Source organism: Hippopotamus amphibius, chromosome 3 (genome assembly GCF_030028045.1).
Source record: "Hippopotamus amphibius kiboko isolate mHipAmp2 chromosome 3, mHipAmp2.hap2, whole genome shotgun sequence".
In the NCBI taxonomy this organism is placed as follows: Eukaryota; Metazoa; Chordata; class Mammalia; order Artiodactyla; family Hippopotamidae; genus Hippopotamus; species Hippopotamus amphibius.
The window spans coordinates 25,802,783-25,822,412 of record NC_080188.1 but is presented as its reverse complement, the minus strand read 5'-3'; the positions used below and the strand labels follow the sequence as shown (position 1 = coordinate 25,822,412).

Below are 19,630 nucleotides of genomic sequence, written 5' to 3'. Positions count from 1 at the left end.
GGATTGCAGTGAGGAAATGTGGATCTATACCACTCACACTGTCATGGAGAAATAACTTAGGAGGAAGAGCATTAACCTATTGGCTAGAGACCAAGTCAGATCACTGTTTTTCTCTGAAGCCGAGGAACAGAGCTCAGAGACTGGTGTTTCGGTGTGTCGGCACTTACGTTAGAATCTAGATGCCTGGACTCGAAAGCAGTGCTTCTCAACCTCGGCTGCCTCTTAGAACTACATGGGGAGCTTTGAAAAAGTCAAATGGCCAGGCCACGTATCAGACCAATTGAATCAGAATCCCCAGGTAGGCAGTGGTATTTTTTAAAGCACTCCAGGTGATTTTTAGATGCAGCTCAATCTGAGACAAGAGGTGTCAGGTGTGCACTTTTAGTTGCAACCAGGACGTAAGAGAAGAGAGAGAAGTAAATTCCATTAGCCCAGTTGCAGGCACAGAATAAAGAATGTGGGCCCTGGAGTGAGGTAGATCTGAGCTTCTCCCCAGCTCTTCCAGTAACTAGCATGTGACTTTGAACAAATCATTAAACTGCTCTGTGCCCCAAGTTTCTCCTAAATAAAATAGATTTGTTGTATGGAGTCAAGAAGACAACATATTAAATACCATATCCAATGCCTGGCAAGAAACTTTAGCTTTCCTCTCTTGAACCAGGGTATTTAATTGGCTTTGTATTCTCTGTTAAGAGTTGAATTTTTAAATGATCTTAAGGATGACCATCCTGCCCCCACCACAAATGAAGTCTCATTCCTTCACTGCAATGGAAAATGGACTGGAAAGGAGGGGCAGCTGGGTATAAATCAAACTGGGACAGGATGGGCAGAACCACATGTATCTATTAGATCAAAGTGAAAAAAAAAGGCACTGGTGAATAATTTACAGACATGAAGCATTTTTGAAAATTCTCCATCAGACAATACCTACCAAGTAAAGTTAGTTTGTTCTCCAACCTCATGGCAGATTCAAGTAGTAATTCTTCCCTGTTGTCAATGCTGGTTTCAGCTAAAAAATGATTTCTCAGCCACTCTGCATATTCAGTGTCACTCATGACCTGTGAGGGGAAAACAGCTATGAAGCCATGTGATGAGCCTGTCATGTTCCTCTCTCTGGGTTCACTCAGGCCAGGTCCAAATCCTCACGCCACTAGCCAGTCACAAACTTCCTGAGCTCTGTCATCAGACTAGTATCACACTGAGGAGGCATGGACCCTGCAGTTCAGTATCTCTGGGAAATTCTAGGCACCATATAAGATGAAAGTGGGGCGTTCCTAGGTGGCGCAGTGGCTAAGAATCCGCCTGCCAATGCAGGGGACACGGGTTTGAGCCCTGCCCTGGGAGGATTCCACATGCCACGGAGCAACTAAGCCCATGAGCCACAACTATTGAGCCTTTGTGCCGCAACTACTGAAGCTCATGCGCCCAGAGCCCATGCTCCACAACAAGAGAAGCCACAGCTATGAGGAACCCGAGCATCGCAATGAGGAGTAGCCCCCACTCGCCACAACTAGAGAAAGCCTGTGTGCAGCAACGAAGACCCAACACAGCCAATAAACAAACATATAAATAAATAAATAAAAAGAAAAGAAAGTGGGTCAGCCTATTTAATTAAACCACGGAGTATGCAGGTGGGGGAAAGGAGACGCTTAAAAGTTAAATTCAGGGTGATTCTAATGGTACAGCTGAAAAAGTGGTGTCAGGTATTCAGTTTCAGGTATTATACAGCTAGCAGTACCTTTGATTTCTTTTGATAGTTGGTTTACGGGGTATTTGTAAAGGTTAAAAGAAAGAGAAGGCCAAATGGGTGAAGCAAGAAAGCTCTCTTCAAAATTCCACAAAAAATTAAGTGGAATTCCTGGAGAAGGAAGCAATGATACATTTTCCCTTTGTCTTCAGGTTGCTATAGGGGGAGAAATCTACTTTCAGCTCTTATAAAGCAGCATGGAGTAGAGGGGGTGAGGCAATTTCTCCATCCACTCGTTCTTGCCCACAAGGTAATTTGATTTGGGAGAATCTGACATCTATTGGGCTACGTTTTTATCAGGACAGGATCTTTCCACTGAAAAGGCACAGGATCTGTTTTGATCTTGAATTCTTCATTCTTCCTATATCTGTATATGAGGCAGGCTTTTGATTCTCCATGCAGCTGGTTGATGAAGTGCCTTGGAGTCTACAAGAGATCCCACTTTCCCTCAGGCAGTTCCCAAGAACTAGAAATTGGGTAAGAAATGAGAGATGCCTACGTTGGTCTCAGATCCTAGCTAGTCTCCAACTGAGTTCTCCCAGGAGCTCTATGGTTTGGGGATTACTGGACATCCATTAAAGCATCAATACATTGATCAACATGTATCTCTCAATCTTCTCTACCAGCTAGAGCCCTGAATGAAGGAGAGAATGTTGATACTTCTGGCTTCTAACACAGCAAAATTTAACTGTGGGGCTCAGAGCCAGGGAGGGAGGAGAAGACAGAACAGGTGGGAGGTAGTTATGGAGAAAAGGGAGAGTTGGCAAGAGTAGCCTCCTTGGTTCTTCTCCAATATTTTCCCCTATGTGGGCTGATTGATAAACACTGAAGGACAAGAAACAAAGAGAAAATTTTCTGCTATATGCTGACAACAGACTCCCTCCCTCCCCCATAAGCACATCCTTCTCTTGCACTAGCCCTTACTAGATTCTCCTTCTCTACCCTAAGTAGACTTCCCCACCTTCTCCTGCCCCTGCTCTACTCTGAAACAATGAGCTAGCTGAGTCTGCACTGAAAGAAGAAACACTATCTAGGTGTGCAGCTGGGGATGCGGTTGTGGCCATGGTTGTAGGGATGGGGCTGGGGATGTTTTGGCTTATCAATGAGAGAAAGTAACATAAGGGTGTAAGGCCTTGCAGAGCCTCATTACAGCTGAGCAGTTTGATTGGTCAATACCTAAGCCATACCCCACTGGCCAGGTGGCACAAAAAACTTGACCAATTCACTCTTAAAAGTCTCCATATCTCTGTTCCTCCCATGCCCCTAGGGGTGGTTCTGGTAGTAACACACCTCAAATCACTTCTTGGAGCTCTGTCTTCTTTCTTATTACTTAAATTTTTATCTAGAAGGGATACACTATGTCCCAGTATATACACTGAGATATACACCAAGATAATATTTAGGAAATTTACCTGGATTTACAGATAAAGACTTACGAGCACATAAGGAAAAAATATCAAGAACTTATAAAGGGGAAAATTAAGGCCAGTCTCTGGCCTCATTCCTTTCAAAGTGCATTTAATGCTGTAAGATGGAAGAATGATATTTACAAGGTACTCAGAGAAAGAGAGTAGGGTCCAGGGATTTTTAGTCTTAGCCATACTGCAGTTTCCATACAAAAGCACTCACATATATTGAAACATAGGAGAACTAAAAAAATATAACTTTTAGGCACCTTTCTGGCAAAATACTTTGAGAACCAACCAACTAATATAGCAAGAATAAAGAAGCAAGATGAAAAGAGAGCCAGTGGCCCAAGAACTTTCCCCGATGCCTGGATCGGGTCTGATACACATTCGTTTTCATTAAATGATAGTTGAACCAGGGAAGGAAGGAAGCCGACAGGCACAGCCAGCAGACTCACCCTCTTTGCTATACACAGAGTGCGCAGGCCTTGTTTGGCGTAGTCATCCAAGTGCTGCTGGGTTTTCTCTCTTATTATCATCTGCTGTTTTTCCAGACTTGGTCCACCTGAAATAATTAACAAAACACACCTGTTCCCACCAGTTTACTCAATGACAGACATTTTTTAAAACAATAGTAATTTAACCCACAACAAACAAAAGGCCTTATAGTTCTGAATCCCAAATGTGCATTTATAAAAGGGACCCCTCAGGATAAATCTTTCCCTTGTCCCTTTCTCCCTGGGAAAAGAAAAGTACCAGGAACTTATTAACACAAACACCATTCCCACACCATCAATAATGACTGTAACTATGATTATAATGATGCTGGCTGTCGTTTATTGAGCATTTATCATTTTCTGGACTCTGGGCAGAGGTGCTGCATATATTACATACAGTATATCATTAAACCTCTCAGGAACCTATAAAGGAGGTACCATAATCCCCACTTATTGAAGGCACAGGACAGTTAGGTAACTTTATCAAGACACAGCTAATGTCAGAATCCAGATTTGAAGCCTGTTTATGTAATCGCAAAACTTAGGTGCTTTCTCACCAAATCCTAGGCAGCTTCCCCTTCTTCACCAAGTGTGACGGATCCCCCCAGATCTGCTTGCCTGCCTTTATAAAATCATTGCGAGTGGCCCTTCAATCTCCGAGCCTTTCCCATCTCTTCCCTCTCATTCCTGTATGAACCCACCTGGGGAAGCCACGGAGAGCAACTCCATGATGACAGAATCGGCGCCCTTTGTATACACCACGACTTGATTGGAAAGGGGGTGCCGGACCACAACGGACATTCTTTTCCTTACTGAGTCGAAGGGCAGGATGTGTAGGAGTTGAAATGTTAATGGTCCCAAAGCAGCAAAGTCCACCGTGACCTGCTCTGGGGTCCGGGACTGCAGGGCGCACTGGTAAGCCCGGGCGGCATACACTAAGGCCGCTTCATCCGGGCTCTCGGCCTCGTAGCAGAGGCTGCGGGCCGAGGGCTGTCCAGGGAGGGATTCCACCTCGCCGTCGGGGACGCCCACATCGCTGTTCTCTTTCTCAGTTTCGGCGGGACAAGCGGAGTTACCAGAGCCCTGGGGGCTCTCACTTGTCTGGGAGACCTCTTCCTCCACAGGTGAAGCCGGTTTCATTCGACTAAAGAGAGACAGTTTGCTCACAAAGGTATTTGGGACCTCAGAGGATGGTTCTTTCCCACCGGCAAGAGATGGCGAACTTGATCTTCGGACAGACAGCCTCTGGAAGAGGTTTTTAATCTCTTCCAAAGACTTAATGGGCATTCCACGCAGAGAAGAGAGTCCGATCTAGGAAAGATAATATGGGAAGGTCCCAATAATACAGTCAAACGCAGTTGATAACAGCAGAAGTCAAACTGGGGGGAAAAAGGAGATATGAAGAGCTACCAGTCCCTCACATAGCAGCCTGCTTCATCCTTACAGCTGCCACAGAAAACAGTAATAAAAATTTAAAAAGCCACGACGAAAACGATGTGATAATGTTGATGGCACCATGAATTTCCACAACCATTTAGGAAGAAATCTGACAACTGATAGAAAGACATAAAACGCTAACATTGCTAGCAGTGGGCATACGTATAGCAAGTTTTCCTAATGATATAAACTATTAAAAAAATCAATAAGCTTTATTATATGCATCCTACCAATAACAATTTAAAAATTACAAGCAAGTATTCAATAACAGCAAATTAGAAACAACTTCTTAAAATGTGATATAACATTTAAAGATCAAGTTGATAAAGATTACAGGGCAATATTGAAAAAGCTATAAAAATAGCATGAGCAGTATAAAAACAAATGAATCATAATATATACTTAAAACACTGGAAAAAACTCAGTCAAAAGATAAACAAAATGTAATTTTTTCTTTCATTTTCCAGGTTCTAAAAAAGTTTAACATGACCTTTTAAGAAAAATAGGCCAATAAACAAAGCAGCTTCTGGAAGAATTATCAGCATATCATAACATGAATTCAAATTTCTATTTTTATAGAACTTTTTCTTGTTCATAGCCTGATTTCTTCTAAACTCTTATCAGCAATTAAATTTAGAATTTAATACTAGCTGGGGAGATGAATTAATTGAATCCTAAAATTTTCTCATCTAGACATGCCCAAGGAATTAAAGAGTTTTCTCCTAATAATTATTAATTTTATGATAGTTTGAGGGACTCATGCTGGTCAATTTTCAAACTTACTGGCAAGTCAAAAAAGAAAAGTGAAACTCAACCACAAATGAAGTTTCTGTCCTCCACATGAATTCTGGTTAGCTCTTTATTCACTGCCTGCCTATCACTACCTTAAGATATCATGAGGCTTAGGCTCTCATATGTCTACAGAGGTTTTCTTTCAGGTCACAGAATATTATATTCTTTGGAGATAAGGCAACTATATTTCTTAAGCAGAAAACGCCAGAAGATGTCTGCATTGGAAACAGATGTATATGGAAAAGTGTTACATGGGGAGAAAAACAGAACCATCCAGTGATTTATTCTCTGACTACATAATAAATTTTCAAAGAGCAAATTTCTAGTTGAAATCTTATAAAAATACAGTTTCTGATCCAATGCAAGCTTAATGGAAAGTAAATTATTTTTACGTTAAAATTGACCACCTCTGAAGTTGCCAAGAGAAAGTGATCTGATAGAAAATTAAAATTTAATTGGGTTGTACTGCAAATTGAATTTTAAGTAGATGTGTGCAGAAGGGGAGATAGTTATACTCAAGGAAGACAGCACAGCAAGTGGTGAATTGCCAGTCTCTAAAACAAGTTTCTCTTTTTAATTGAAATGAATTTTCCATGAATTCTAAGCTACAAAGAGACTTTAAAAATCCAGCTTGTGTGGGAACTGCAGAACCTTGGTATATTATAGATACATTGGAGCGATTGAGTTTACATTACCCAACTGGTACATGAAAAGGTACATTACCATTAAACATGATAATGGATCTAATACTTTATTTATATTTTGCTTGATGTAGTGCATATGTTGGCGGTCTCAGAAGTTTCACAGAAAGCTTCAATTTAGTAAGCAAACTAAAGGAAAATGAACAGAGTCACAATCCCCAAGAACTCCTCTCATCAGTTATCCTCCTAGAGACAAAACAGTACAGTTGCTCTGAGCCCTACTTCCTGGGTTCAACACCATCTCCCCCACAAACTGGTCCTGTGATCCTGGGCAAGTTCCTTAAGCTCATCTGTAAAATGGGGAATAGTAGATAACAGCACCTAACTCATGGGACTGTTGGGAAGATTAAACACACGTGTACCAGTAAATCACTTAGAACATCGTAAGTTCAGAGTACAGATTAAGTAATGTATAAATGCGACCTGCTACTATTGTTAATTACGATCCACGTAATAAGACCACATAACAAGGACATTTAAACCCAAAGTCCTCTTCCAGAAGGTGACCCCTGTCTGCATTAGAGACTCACCTTTTGCCGTGGTTGATTAGGAGCAGAAACCACGACTGTGTTGCAAATCGCCAATGCAATAAAGAAGTCAGTGATGTACAGAGTCTCCAGTGGTGGATCTGGGAGAGTCTCATCCAGTGGGGTAAAAAGCTGAGACGTAATCTGACTAAACTTGCCCAAAAGCCTGGTGTCCGGAACCACATCTGTTTCCTGAAGGTCCAATAAGACAAAGTGTTGTTACAATAAGTACCTAAAAATATGAGTTTTAAATCTACATGAGGTTTTCTAACCGGAATCTATGAAGCATGAGACAGTAACCTTTATTCTTCTAAAAAAGATTTAATGTACGCGGTGTCATGGGAGGTGAGAATAATGGGAGGGAAATAAAAGACAAAAAATTAAATGGAAAATCCAGAATGCATAATATGAATGGAGACTACCTTCACTATGAAAGTAAGTAAGATAGGTACAATGCCTTTCACCAAAATATACTTCATGAATGTTTCCTTATTTTGAAATATACAGGGCAGAACTATATTTTAGTTGTGTCTAGGATTCTCCCTTGTGCATATATTCATCCAACAGCAACAGATGAATATCAATGCTTTTAAAAGTAAGGGCATTATTCATGTTATTTTAACAAAATATTTTATGGCTGAAATCACTGCTACTGTTAAAAACCAACCGTCTGAAATAAAAATTACTATAAGCAGACTAACAGAGTTCACCTATACTTCCTAGTAATAGTCTACAAGACATTAACACCCAAGGATCCCTCTAAGAGATTTCTGATCATCAAATATATTTGGCAACTGTGCCCTAGAGCCCTCTCTTTTGTACAATTTCTTTTACAAATTGCCTTTGAGAAGTTTGCTTTTGGGGGAAAAATATTTCTTTTTGTTTAACATGGTACTTCTCACTCGTATTTAGAAGTACTAGTTTTAACAGAAGAATGTTGTAGTAGAAATCTGTAATATGTAGTCAACTGTTTTATAAACTTTTCAGATGAGTCAAAAGAGGGGCCATGTCTTCTGAACGAAGTTTTCACAAGAGTGCCATTGTATTCTAGAGGAGTCCTGACTGCGGGAAAGCCAGGAGAGATGATGGAGACAACAGAGTAAAATACAAAGACGTGTGATATTAGACTCAAGAGTGGCCATAGCTTGCATTTTATGCCTAGGAGTTTGGTGAGATTTAGCATAGGCTCAACAAGAAAAGAGCACAGGCTGGAAATCATATGGGTTTGGGTTCAGGTCCTAGACCCACTGCATAATCACTAGGGGCCTCAGGCAGCTTGCTTAACCCTCTGAGCTTCATTTTCTCTCCTCTGAATAATGGTAAAGAGTACACCTACCTCACAGGGTGGCTGTATAAAGTAAATGAGACAATGAGTGAGATGAAACCAGCACAAGAGAAACCCTTAAATAATTTAATGATCTTTTTCCTTCTCAAATGATACGCTCACCTTTAGGCAGGTTACCAGGCTAACAGTGGGTTTCAAAGGTCCCAGTTTTCTGCTGTCGCAAAGCATTCATAAATTTCTACCTAAAAACAGCATCTCTTGGTCTGTGATATTTGACTTAACAAAATCTGAATCTTGTTTTGGTTTGATGGAATGCATAAGCACTTGGAATCTGAAGGCCGTAATGAGTTGGCCACATTTCCTCCTGAGTCTCACATGTAGTAACACTGAGCCAATGCCTGTGCTGGGCCCTCCGTTACTCAGAGAACCATCCTTTCCTTGAGGACCCCTTTGCCAAAGTCAGCAGAAGAGAGTCGCAACGTCTGAGACTTCTTCGTCACTCGATACTCAGGAACGTTGCTGCACAGGACTGATGAAGGTCTATGATGATGCCATCTAGTGAGTCTGAGAGATGCCATGGGCTGGAGCAATATTTCTAGAAGCATCTTTCTCAGAACGTTTATGCATATTAAGCAAAACCCCAAAGAGTTCCATACTGAAACAAATTTAAGAAATATTTAAACAGGTCTTTTGTTTTGTTTTTTTTTTCTCGGCCTTGCCACAGGTGAGCTATTACTTCCTCAAACAGGGATCAAACCCATGCTCCCTGCACTGGAAGGGCAGTCTTAACCACTGGACCATCAGGGATATCCCTAAACAAGTCTCTTTATTGTAGCACTTCTCAGAGCATTTAATGGGTACCAGGATTCTCCAGGAAGAGGCTAGTATGTGCAGGTCTCCCTAATTTTATTTTTTAGAGACGTTTGTTCTTTGGAACATGATTAAGGTTGAGTTAGGGACCTTAGAAGCAAATGGTGATTTCATTGTGCCAATGATCTCCACATTGACTAATAACTGGCTTCAGAACATAAGGACTCTACTGCCTTTTGAAGTTGCTCTAAGGCTAACAAAAGATTTGTAACTTTGTCTTTGAGACAAACGCTATTGACATAAGTCAATCTAAAATGCCATTTGGGGAACTTAAGAATCTGTGCTGTGATCATGAGAATAAAAGAGGTCCTAGATCCTGGAGCTGACCAAAGCTGGAGCTCTAGTCAGCAAAACTGTGTTTATCAAAACACAAAAAAGTACTATCAAAATAAATGTGAGACACTCAGGACCACACAAGACCCTAAAAGCATCATAAAATAGTATAAAGAAGAGCCCAGAAGATTTAAGGAAAGATCCATGTCAAAATGAAACTTCAGTAACAGAATATTCTTCCACTGTAGTTGTTGTCTCCAAAATAAGTTAGGGACTTCCCTGGTGGCACAGTGGTTAAGAATCTGCCTGCCAATGCAGGGGACACGGGTTCAATCCCTGGGCCGGGAAGATCCCACATACCGCAGAGCAAATAAGCCCATGAGCCACAACTACCAAGCTTTCGCTCTAAAGCCTGCGAGCCTACTGAAGCCCGTGAGCCAGAGCCCATGCCATACAACAGAGAAGCCACTGCAATGAGAAGCTCGAGCACCACAACAAAGAGTCGCCCCCACTCTCCGCAGCTAGAGAAAGCCTGTACACAGCAATGAAGACCCAATACAGCCCCAAAAAACCTTAATTAATTTTTAAAAATAAGTTAATCCCTAGTAACTAAGATTTTAGTTGCTGAATTGAGGAGAAATTATAAAGTTATCACATGCAATTCTTATACATAAGATTGCATCACAGGTGTTTTCTCCTAAGATCCAAATCTTCCTCATGGAGACCTTCTATTACAAAATTGACTTCTGCTCTCTTTTTTTTTTTTTTTTTATGATGGGACCACTCCTGCCTTCTCTGAACTCTGATTATCCCAAGAACCATCCAGCTTTAAATGATTCCATGAATAGGTACTTCCCTCCCCACAGGGTAAATTCCTTTAAAGGAAGGACTGTATCTTATAGATTTTTGTACATTTTTTAAAATTGAAAAATAGTTGATTTACAATGTTGCAGGTGTACAGCAAAGTGATTCAGTTAGATCTACAACGATTCTTTTTCAAATTCTTTTCCATTATTAATATGACATTGAATATAGTTCCCTATGCTATACAGTAAATCCTTGTTGCTTATATATTTTATGTATAGTAGTTGTATCTGTTAATCCCATATTTCTAACTTAACCCTCCTCCTTTTCTTCTGTGGTAACCGTAAGTTTGTTTTCTGTGTCTCAGTCTATTTTTGTTTTGTAAGTAAATTCATTTGTATCAGTTTTTTAGATTCCACATATAAGTGGTATCATATGATATGTGTCTTTCTCTGACTTACTTCACTTAATATGATAATCTCTAGGTCCATCCACATTGCTGCAAATGGCATTATTTCATTCTTTTTTATGACCGAACATATCTTATAGATTTTTGGATCCCTAACTCAGTAACTGGCACATGGCTAAGCCATAAAATGTTACTATCAAACACTTGCTGGTTTCATATTCCACAAAAGGGGTGGAGAAACAGATTAAAAAGATGTTACTCCTTAGAAAGCAAATACATAAACCCCTCCCACTTGACCTCAAATAGACAATTTTTTTTAATGCAGAGAAAATGTATACTCCTAATTAGAGAACACAGAACACGATGTGGACAGCCTCCCATAATTAAACTAAGCCTTATCTGTTTCATGGTGGGATTCCAACATCTTTGTCCTAATCTTAGATACACGTCTGTCTGAAATTTTAGATTTGCCCCTATGGTTCATATTATGCTTTCCTACCAGATTTCACATTCACCTTTCTTTCTTCCTCTCTCCCTACCCCCTTATTCCGCCTCTCCTCCCTTCCTTTCTTCCTCCCTCCCTCCCTTTCTTTTCTTTTTTCACCCTATATAAATCCAAATTAAACAAGCAAACACTGGTCAAGATTTCTCTTTGTCCTCCCATAGGGTCTGCCAAAGCTTCTGGGTAGCCTTACTGTATACTGAATGTTAAGTTTGTTTTAAAACTGAGAGTGACTAGGACCCGTTTTAATTGTATATGCAAAATCTAAAATGTCCATGGCTTAATAATGGACAAAGATATTCCATATGGGAGGTCAAGCTGACCAAGCTCTAATACTGTGCCCTACTCCTGCCCTAGCTCCACCTGTACCCGAGGGTTTTATTTCATTTCCCACTGCTACCCTCACTCCAGTCTTAGGGATTCGCCACTCCACCTGGATTTTCTGGCTTAAATATAGACACAAATGCCTTCTCCCTCAGATTCCTAACTATCACAGACCTGAAGGAAAAAGACAAAGGCCAATAACTGCATATGGACAGCTCTTCCTCCACACGATGTCCTCCCCAATTCTGTGGTTCTGAGCCTTTGCACACACCACACACTGTCTGCCCCAAGTGCTCTTCCATCCTTTTCTACTGTGTAACCCCCTATTCATTAATCACAAATTAAGTTTTATCTCTTTTGTGCAGCCCTTCTTGATCCCTTCTCACCCCCGTAGAGTTGATGACTCCCTTCTTTTTGCCTTATTACACTATGAATTAACTACCATTACTGCATCTTCAATACAGGATTATCTTTATTTACTTATATGTCTACCTAGAACAAAGCGGAAGGCTGGGGGCATGTTTTATTCATATTATATCTCTGGGTCTAGTATTATGCCATTGTCTTCCATTAGACCATTAATTCATTCATTCATTTTATAAAATTTATTGTTGATCTATGGAGCTATGGAAAGAGGGGTGCACAGAACAGACAGGATCCTTGGTGTGTGGAACTCACATTCTAGGTAGGGGAGACACTAACCCATAAACATATAAGTGAAATGCTTCTACACTGAGACAACAGTGGGAGGGATGGAATGTACTTTGGACTGCGTGGTAGGTAAGACTTACTGAGGAGGTGACATTTGAGAGCTGAGACCTCAGTGAAAAAAAAGGAAACAACCATATGAAGATCTAAGAGGACAGCACTCCAGGTAGAATGAATAGCATGCTTGCTGAATGAAAACTTCTAGAGGATTAAAGAAGCATAAAAACACTGAGTGGCAAAGTAAAGTTTTCTATTTCTAAAATAGGTCATATGAACCCAGGACTCATGGTCCTCAGTGACATTCTAACTCCCAATGCTGGCACACCTTTGCCAGCACTCTGCCTTCAGATCCTTACTCTCTCTCACCTTGCCTCCCCTACGAAGGGCACCATCTTACAACCTTCCACCTCCGGACATCACAGCTCTCAGTGTGCTCTCAAGCTGGTGTTCTCAACCTGGGCTCCATGGATGGACTTTTAAAACCATATGCACAATTTTTATAGATGCTAATTTTTTAGGTCAAAGGATCTACAGCTTCCTCAAAATAATCTTTAGTCTCCAAGAAGGATAGAATCGGCTTGTCTAGAGGAAGAGTGAGAGATCCTCTCCTATTTCAAGGAAGACCTCTTTATCCTATATGCAAGGATGTAGTATTGAAAACACAAAACAAAGCAGCAACCCCAGAGCATCTATATAATCAGCACATGGCACTGGGATACAGGGCAAGTGAAAACAAAACGGACTGAACGGGAAGACTGAGCTTGTTGAACAGCTTCATATAACCACCTTCACGATACCTTATTGAGAGTAGACATGTGAGGCACTGACCTTAGACGCTGAGGACTGAAGATGATAAAGTCCTTGCTCTCAAGGAGCAAGGTCTATGTCAGAGGCAGAATAAGGCCAATGTCATGAGGACTAAGGGACTGACGGGCAGGAGGGTCTGTGTAAACAGAACTCGGAGCTGAGAAGAGAGAGTCTGAGAAATCTTCAGAAGAAATAGTATTTAAAGAAGTAAGTGTTTCATCAGCTCTGGCAGAGAGAGGTAGGCGGTGAGGGGAGAATAAATTTTAGATGGGAAATGGTACAAAAATCATAATGACTTTACACTAGGAAACAATCCTTTGTTCCAGAAAAAGAGTGAGGCTGGATCACGAAACTGAGAGGGAGACCGTGGCTCAGTTCCACCTGGTTGCTAACATCCTTGACTTCCAACCAATCATGAGTCAACATGTGGTTAACTGCAGGGGGGTGGGAAATAGAAGATCAGCAAAGGAATGGGGAAAATTGATAAAAACAGAAGAAAATAGATACCTATGTCTGATACAGCCTGAAAATGACACAACAAAGAAGCGGTTGTGTGCATTCTTTCCCTTTTCTTTTTTCCAGAAGTTGGAGAAAAATTAAGTCCAGATGTTTGGAATAGCCTGACATATGGTAACGATAGAATGTAACAGGTATTACGTCCTTAGGGCCACAGAAATGCACAGGATGAGTTGCAGTGAAATGATCTTCCTAGTTGCTGAAATTACACATTTGTTGGAGCTTTGAAAAGAGCCAGATTCCCCTCAAGGCTTTTCCAGGACAAATGAGATCTTTGGGGTATACTCAGATCATATCTCTACTATGAAATTGTACATAAATTCAATGTAGAAACACAAAGTTTCCCCAAAGCTATTTTCTTTCTTGTTATGTAACCTATTGAAGAGGTCACCAACTGCTTACCAGTCTCATGGTTGGGGAACCCTCGTGTTGGTTCACACAAGAGTTAATGAAATGCAGAGGGCAGAGAAGGCAGCTGAAATTTTATAGAAGTAATTTTAAGTACAGCAGAACTTTCAATTTCTAATTCTTTCACACGAGTATCTTTTCTCTTTCCCATCTTCCACGTGGTCCTTCTTCTCTGTTTTCCCCTCAGGACTCAAGAACACACCCTGTTGAGTTCTGATATAGAAATATTAGAAAATGACCTTCTGAGGACTAGGGATGGGGAAGAGGACAAGATTTGGTGGGATTTGTGGGAAGAGTGCAAAGAGGTAAAAAGGTCTTGGAGGATACCAGAAGGCCTTTGAATTTCCCTATCAGGTAGACACACTTACCTGTCTACAGATACCTCTGGTAAGTTTTGCTGGTTCTGAAAGTGGGCCATGACCCTTAAACCAAGGCAGCTTTCTCCAGGCTATCGACCCTGACCAGAAACATCATGTTTTTTCAGAAATGATATACTCTCTCTCAACACTGAATTATCTCTAAAATTAGGACATTGTGAATGTGTGGCAATCACACTGAACTGCACTTATACAGCCTCCTCTCAGACAGAAAAGACAACAGTGTTTGGCTCTGTTATAATTGTGAGGATGTTCTTTCATTATTCATCGTGGTCAGACGATTCACGTCACCTCTTCACACTTACAATGGGGCTACTGAAAGCAGCCTGTCTGGAATGAGGCACTTCACTGGCTCCTTCTCCACTTCCTAGAGCAAAACAGCTCCCAGTAAGATGATTCGACGATACACTTCCTAAAGGCCCATTGTGAACCGTCCTGCAGCTGGGGGCCCTCGGTTTCGCCATATTGCTGAGGGAGCCATGGGGAGTGCCAGCAGAATCTTCATCTTCAGAGGCAGTTTCCTGATAGGACTCTAACCTCTTGGCTGAGGGATAAAAATCACACTGGGTCATTCCCTGAAACACATGCAGATTGAGTATGTCAGGCATTTACTTAAACAGGTATGTCACACCATCTCTTCCCTTTTTAACCTGGACTCCAAACTCCTCCAATATTCTGAGTTAATGGACTTACATCATTGAGAAAAGCAGAAGCAGTCAGAGAGGAACTCCCTTCTCTCCCCATGGTCAAATCTACCAACCTATCTGCATCTGTATCCAAACTCTCTGCCCTCCCTCCTACTACTACGGATGAAGTTTCAAACACCAAACCTTCCTCTGTGATCTGCCCTTCCTCTGTGATCTGCACGCCCTTCTCAAGGACTTCATTCTTACAAGGCTCCCCTCTTTCACTTTCACTTTCAATCTCTCCTCAACTAGTCCCATGGCTTTCTGTGTGCAACTCTCCACAGACACTGCTCTTGTCAAGGCTGCCAATGAGCTAGTTCCATGTTACCAAACCCAGTGATTGCATCTGTTTGTACCTTATTTGAATTCTTAGCAATATCCAACATTCCCTCCTTTCACACGTCTCTTTCGGTTTCTCTGATATCACGTGTAACTGTGTTTCTTCCTGCTTCAATGCTGCTATCCCTTAAGTTTCTTCTGCTGTCTCCTCTTCTCCTCATTCCTCAGATATCAGACGGCTGCAGGAGCTCCCTCCCTTCACCACTTACATACCCTTTCTTGGTGATATCATCTGGTTCCACCTTTGAAAAATCATCTCTGTGCACAGGACCTCCAAACCTACTCCTTCAACTCTGACCGCTAATTAGAATCTAGACTCAGACATCCAGCTCTCTATTTCCAGCTGGATGTCCACAAGGCTGTTCCAGCAGATATCTGCATGGCCCACCCCCTTACTTCCTTCAGGTCTCCTTGAAGTTGTGTCCCTTTGTCAGTGAAGACGTCCCAGATCTAACCACACGGTTCACTACATATCCTACTCCAGCACGTACGGCCATCTATATATCATATACCTTATTTCTAATTTTTTGAATCATCCATTAGAATATAAACTTCAAAAGGGCAGGGAATTTTGTCTTTTGTTAATATGATATTCTTAAAGCCCGGAGCAGGGGTTGATAGATACTCAATAAATACTTGTCGAAAATAAACAATGGACATCTTAAATTTGGCATGGGAAATGTAGACTGTTCCCTCTCTTCCTCCAGCTCCCTCAAATTACTCTTTCTCTGGTCTTTCTCATCTTTGTAAATGGTACCTAAATATCTACCTAGCTATTTACACCCAAAATCTAGGATTCTCCTTGATTTGTTTTTTCCTCCCTACCCAGCCCTTATTCAGAGCATCACCAGTAGCTGTCTATTATTCATGCAAAACATATCCCCAATATCTAAACTTCTCTCCACTTCCATTACCTTAATCCAAGCCACCATCATCTCCCAACTGGACTAGAGCAACAGCCTCCTAACTGGCCTCCTTGCCCCTCTATAATCCATTCCTAAAACAGTAGCTAGAGTGATCTTCTAAAATATGAAGCAGGTCAGACCACTTCCTGCACAACACTTTCCAGTGGCTTCACGGTTCACGTAGAATAAAATCTAAATACCTTACCCTGGTGTGCGTAACTCAAAATGATCTGGCCTTGGCTAACCTTTCTCGCCCCTCCTTCTTGTGCGCTAAACCCAGCCTCTCTGGCCTTTCTTTCTTTACTTTGAATATTTCCAAGCTCATTTCGGTCTGAGGGCCTCTATACTAGCTGCTCCCTCTGACTGGAAGGCTTTTACCTCTGAATTCAAAGATCATGTCATTCAGATCTTGGCTCTGATATCCCCCTTAGAGAAGCCTTGCTCAACCATCCAATTCAAAGTAGCCTTCTGCTCACTCTGTATCATATCACCCCATTTCAATTCTCTGCAAAGCACTTTTCACTATTTAATATTTTTTATTTAAAAATTAATTTATTTGTGATGATTTCCTCCAGTAGAAGTTCTCTGAGAGGAGGCGCCTTGTCTTGCCTATCATTATGTTCCGTGTCTGGAATACAGAGTAGCCAATCAAAAAACACGTGCTTGTTTGGATTGCTAGTTGTCTGTATTCAGGCCAAGTCGAGCTACTGAATGAAGGATGGCTTTTGGCAAGTTAATTTATAAAATAAAGAATATTTGCACACCCTACTTAAAAGTTTTTGTCTATATTTTTTAAGGACAAGGAGAGGCTAAGAGGCAACATGGTGATTCTGGGTTCTAGAGCTAACGCTTTCAAAGACTAAGTGGCTTTCAGCAAATCACTTGCTCTTTCTACGCCTCTATTGGAAGAATGAATAATTTGGACTCAGTGATCTCAAGATCCTTTCCAATTCTGCAGTTCTGTAGGTTTCATTATATTCTCTGCCTAAAAAGTACAGACTATATCCCTGTATGACATTTCAGCTTCAAAAACAGATACACTTATTGTGTCCCCGGCATTCTGAAGTTCTCCATTCTCACCTGTGTCTTTGCTCAGGCTATCCATTCTCTTCCTTTCCACTTACATCAATCCTGCACATCTTCAAAAGCTTAGTTCCAGTTCCAGTTCCTCAATGAAGACCTCTGTAACTGTACTGGCTCTCATCCATACCACTCGTTGGTACCACTGTATAATTTCCATGTGCTACTGAATGTTACCATGTGCCAGGCATTTGTCTCATTTAATCACTATAACAACCCTCTGAGGTAGATATTATCAATACCTTCACTTTAGAAATAAAGAAATCAAAACTAAGTAATTTTCCCCATCTCACAAAAGTGATACAGGTTAGTCCTATATCTAGTAATATTAAAATCTACAGTCAGCGCTATGGGTCTTCATGCTATATTGTTCCTAAATATAGCCAAAAAAGTTAACATGTATTATTCCTTATCATTTCACACGGTCACTCAATTTCAATGAGTACTTGTTTTGTAGTTTCAATAAATATTACATGAATAATGAGTAAATGTATGAAGAAACATATGAATAATATCCGTAGCATCAAGGGAAAGTTGTAGGGTAGGGAGTTAACATTTATTGAGTAACTCCTTTTCATAAAAAACCTTGCTAGGTCCTTTTTTTAAAAAAAAAATGTATTATTATTTTTTTTCCCCTTTCCTTTCTCACACTTCCTCTAGCTTACTTTGATAACCCTTGGCCACCTGGCCAGGACCACTGTCTCTGATTGTGCAGGCTGTGCTAGGTCCTTTATATAAACAACTATATATAGCTGTCTCTATAACTATATATTTTGTTTTCATCTTTAAAATAATGCTATTGTAGATAGTAGAAATTATCACTGTTCCACTTTGCAGCTAAGGAAAGTAAAACAGTAAACAGTTTGTGGGGGCAGAATTAAGATTTGAATTTGGGTTCTCATGACTACAAAGTCAGTACAAGTGTCCACTACATTATATGTCCTTAACAGTTACTTGCATACAAGAGGTCAGCTCAGTGATTCTCAACAAGGGGTGGATTTGCCCCTGAGCGAACATTTGGCAATGCCTGTACACAACCTGGTTGTTACATCTGGGGGAGCAACGCTACTGGCATGCAGGGGGCAAAGGCCAAGGATGCTTCTAAACATCTTAAACAGCTCCCGTAAGAAAGAGTCATCCAGCCCAAAATGTCAATGGTGCTAGGTGGATCAATCCTTGAGTAGCTAAAGAAATCTACTGATGATGTGAGAGCATTTTAAGAATAAACAATTAGAATGCTACAGAACATAGATAAACATGAAGGCTATATGTCAGGAATTTCCCATAGCCAACATTACAGAAACCAGTCATCATACAACTGTGCCATCAGTATAAGGCCAGATAGCTGAGCTTTACTGTAGGACAGACTTGCTCAACAAGTAGAACTGCAAGAGTGAAATTACCAAAGACATGGAGTAACTCAATCTTTAATCATTTTGTGGAAAGCTATGAGAAGTATATAGATCAGTAAAGTTACAATGTGATTCAGAAAACAAAGCTACTAAGAGCCATACTTCTAGACTCCGAAAATTTTTTAAAAATTGGGTACAAGAAGCAAAGGTTTATTATTACAGTGATAAACAAAATCTACCCAAATGATCAAGACATTTATTATGTCTCTTAAAGTAGATTCTAATTAGTTCCACGAATGCCTCAAAGTGGCAAAAGAATTCTTGCCTTCCAGCTCATAAGAGAAAATACACAAAGTCTATAATCTTTTTTCCTTTGTCTCAAGGTAGGTACTACATTAGTACTACGTTAACTACTTTATTTCTCTTTTATTTAATCTTACTCTCTCCTCTTCCAATTCCCTTCTTCAAACATCCAGCAACCTGCTCATGGCCTATTATTCATGTTTATTTGACATCTGGAAGAAGTGAGCAAGAGACTATGGAACAAAACATTTACCACACTTTTCAATGTGCTCTCCAAAGGGTGAACAGCATAGGACCCTCAGATAAACTCCTTCCAACTATCTCATCTGCATATCCTCAGACATTTTGCTATGAACTAATCCCCCAAACATTTCCAGCATTCCAACTTTCACCTGCTTGTAAATAACACACTCAGCTGAGTTTCTTTCAACTGTATCAACCACATATCCTTGAAACAAAACCTTTTATTCTAAACTAATTCCTCATATTTCCAGCATTCCAGGAATTTCTTGTCCTATATCCTCCAAGCCCCAAATCTTGATCAGTGCAAATCCACCTCCAAAACTGACAGCCTG

General features: G+C 40.7%; 1 protein-coding gene across 4 annotated transcripts in view; it reads right to left on the bottom strand.

Moving 5' to 3' along the window:
• The window catches only part of ATP10D (ATPase phospholipid transporting 10D (putative)), a 109,766-nt gene that overhangs the window by 31,261 nt on the left and 58,875 nt on the right, over window positions 1–19,630 (bottom strand). For all 4 annotated transcript variants that reach the window (XR_009052511.1, XM_057725826.1, XM_057725828.1 and 1 more), the window contains 5 exons: window positions 14,696–14,934; window positions 7,111–7,299; window positions 4,352–4,961; window positions 3,612–3,718; window positions 932–1,058 (listed from right to left, as the gene is read on the bottom strand). Coding sequence is in view for 3 of the 4 variants with exons in the window: in XM_057725826.1 (XP_057581809.1) it covers window positions 932–1,058; window positions 3,612–3,718; window positions 4,352–4,961; window positions 7,111–7,299; window positions 14,696–14,934 (1,272 nt within the window). In the remaining variant the exon portion in view is untranslated. The remainder of the gene's footprint in view (window positions 1–931; window positions 1,059–3,611; window positions 3,719–4,351; window positions 4,962–7,110; window positions 7,300–14,695; window positions 14,935–19,630) is intronic.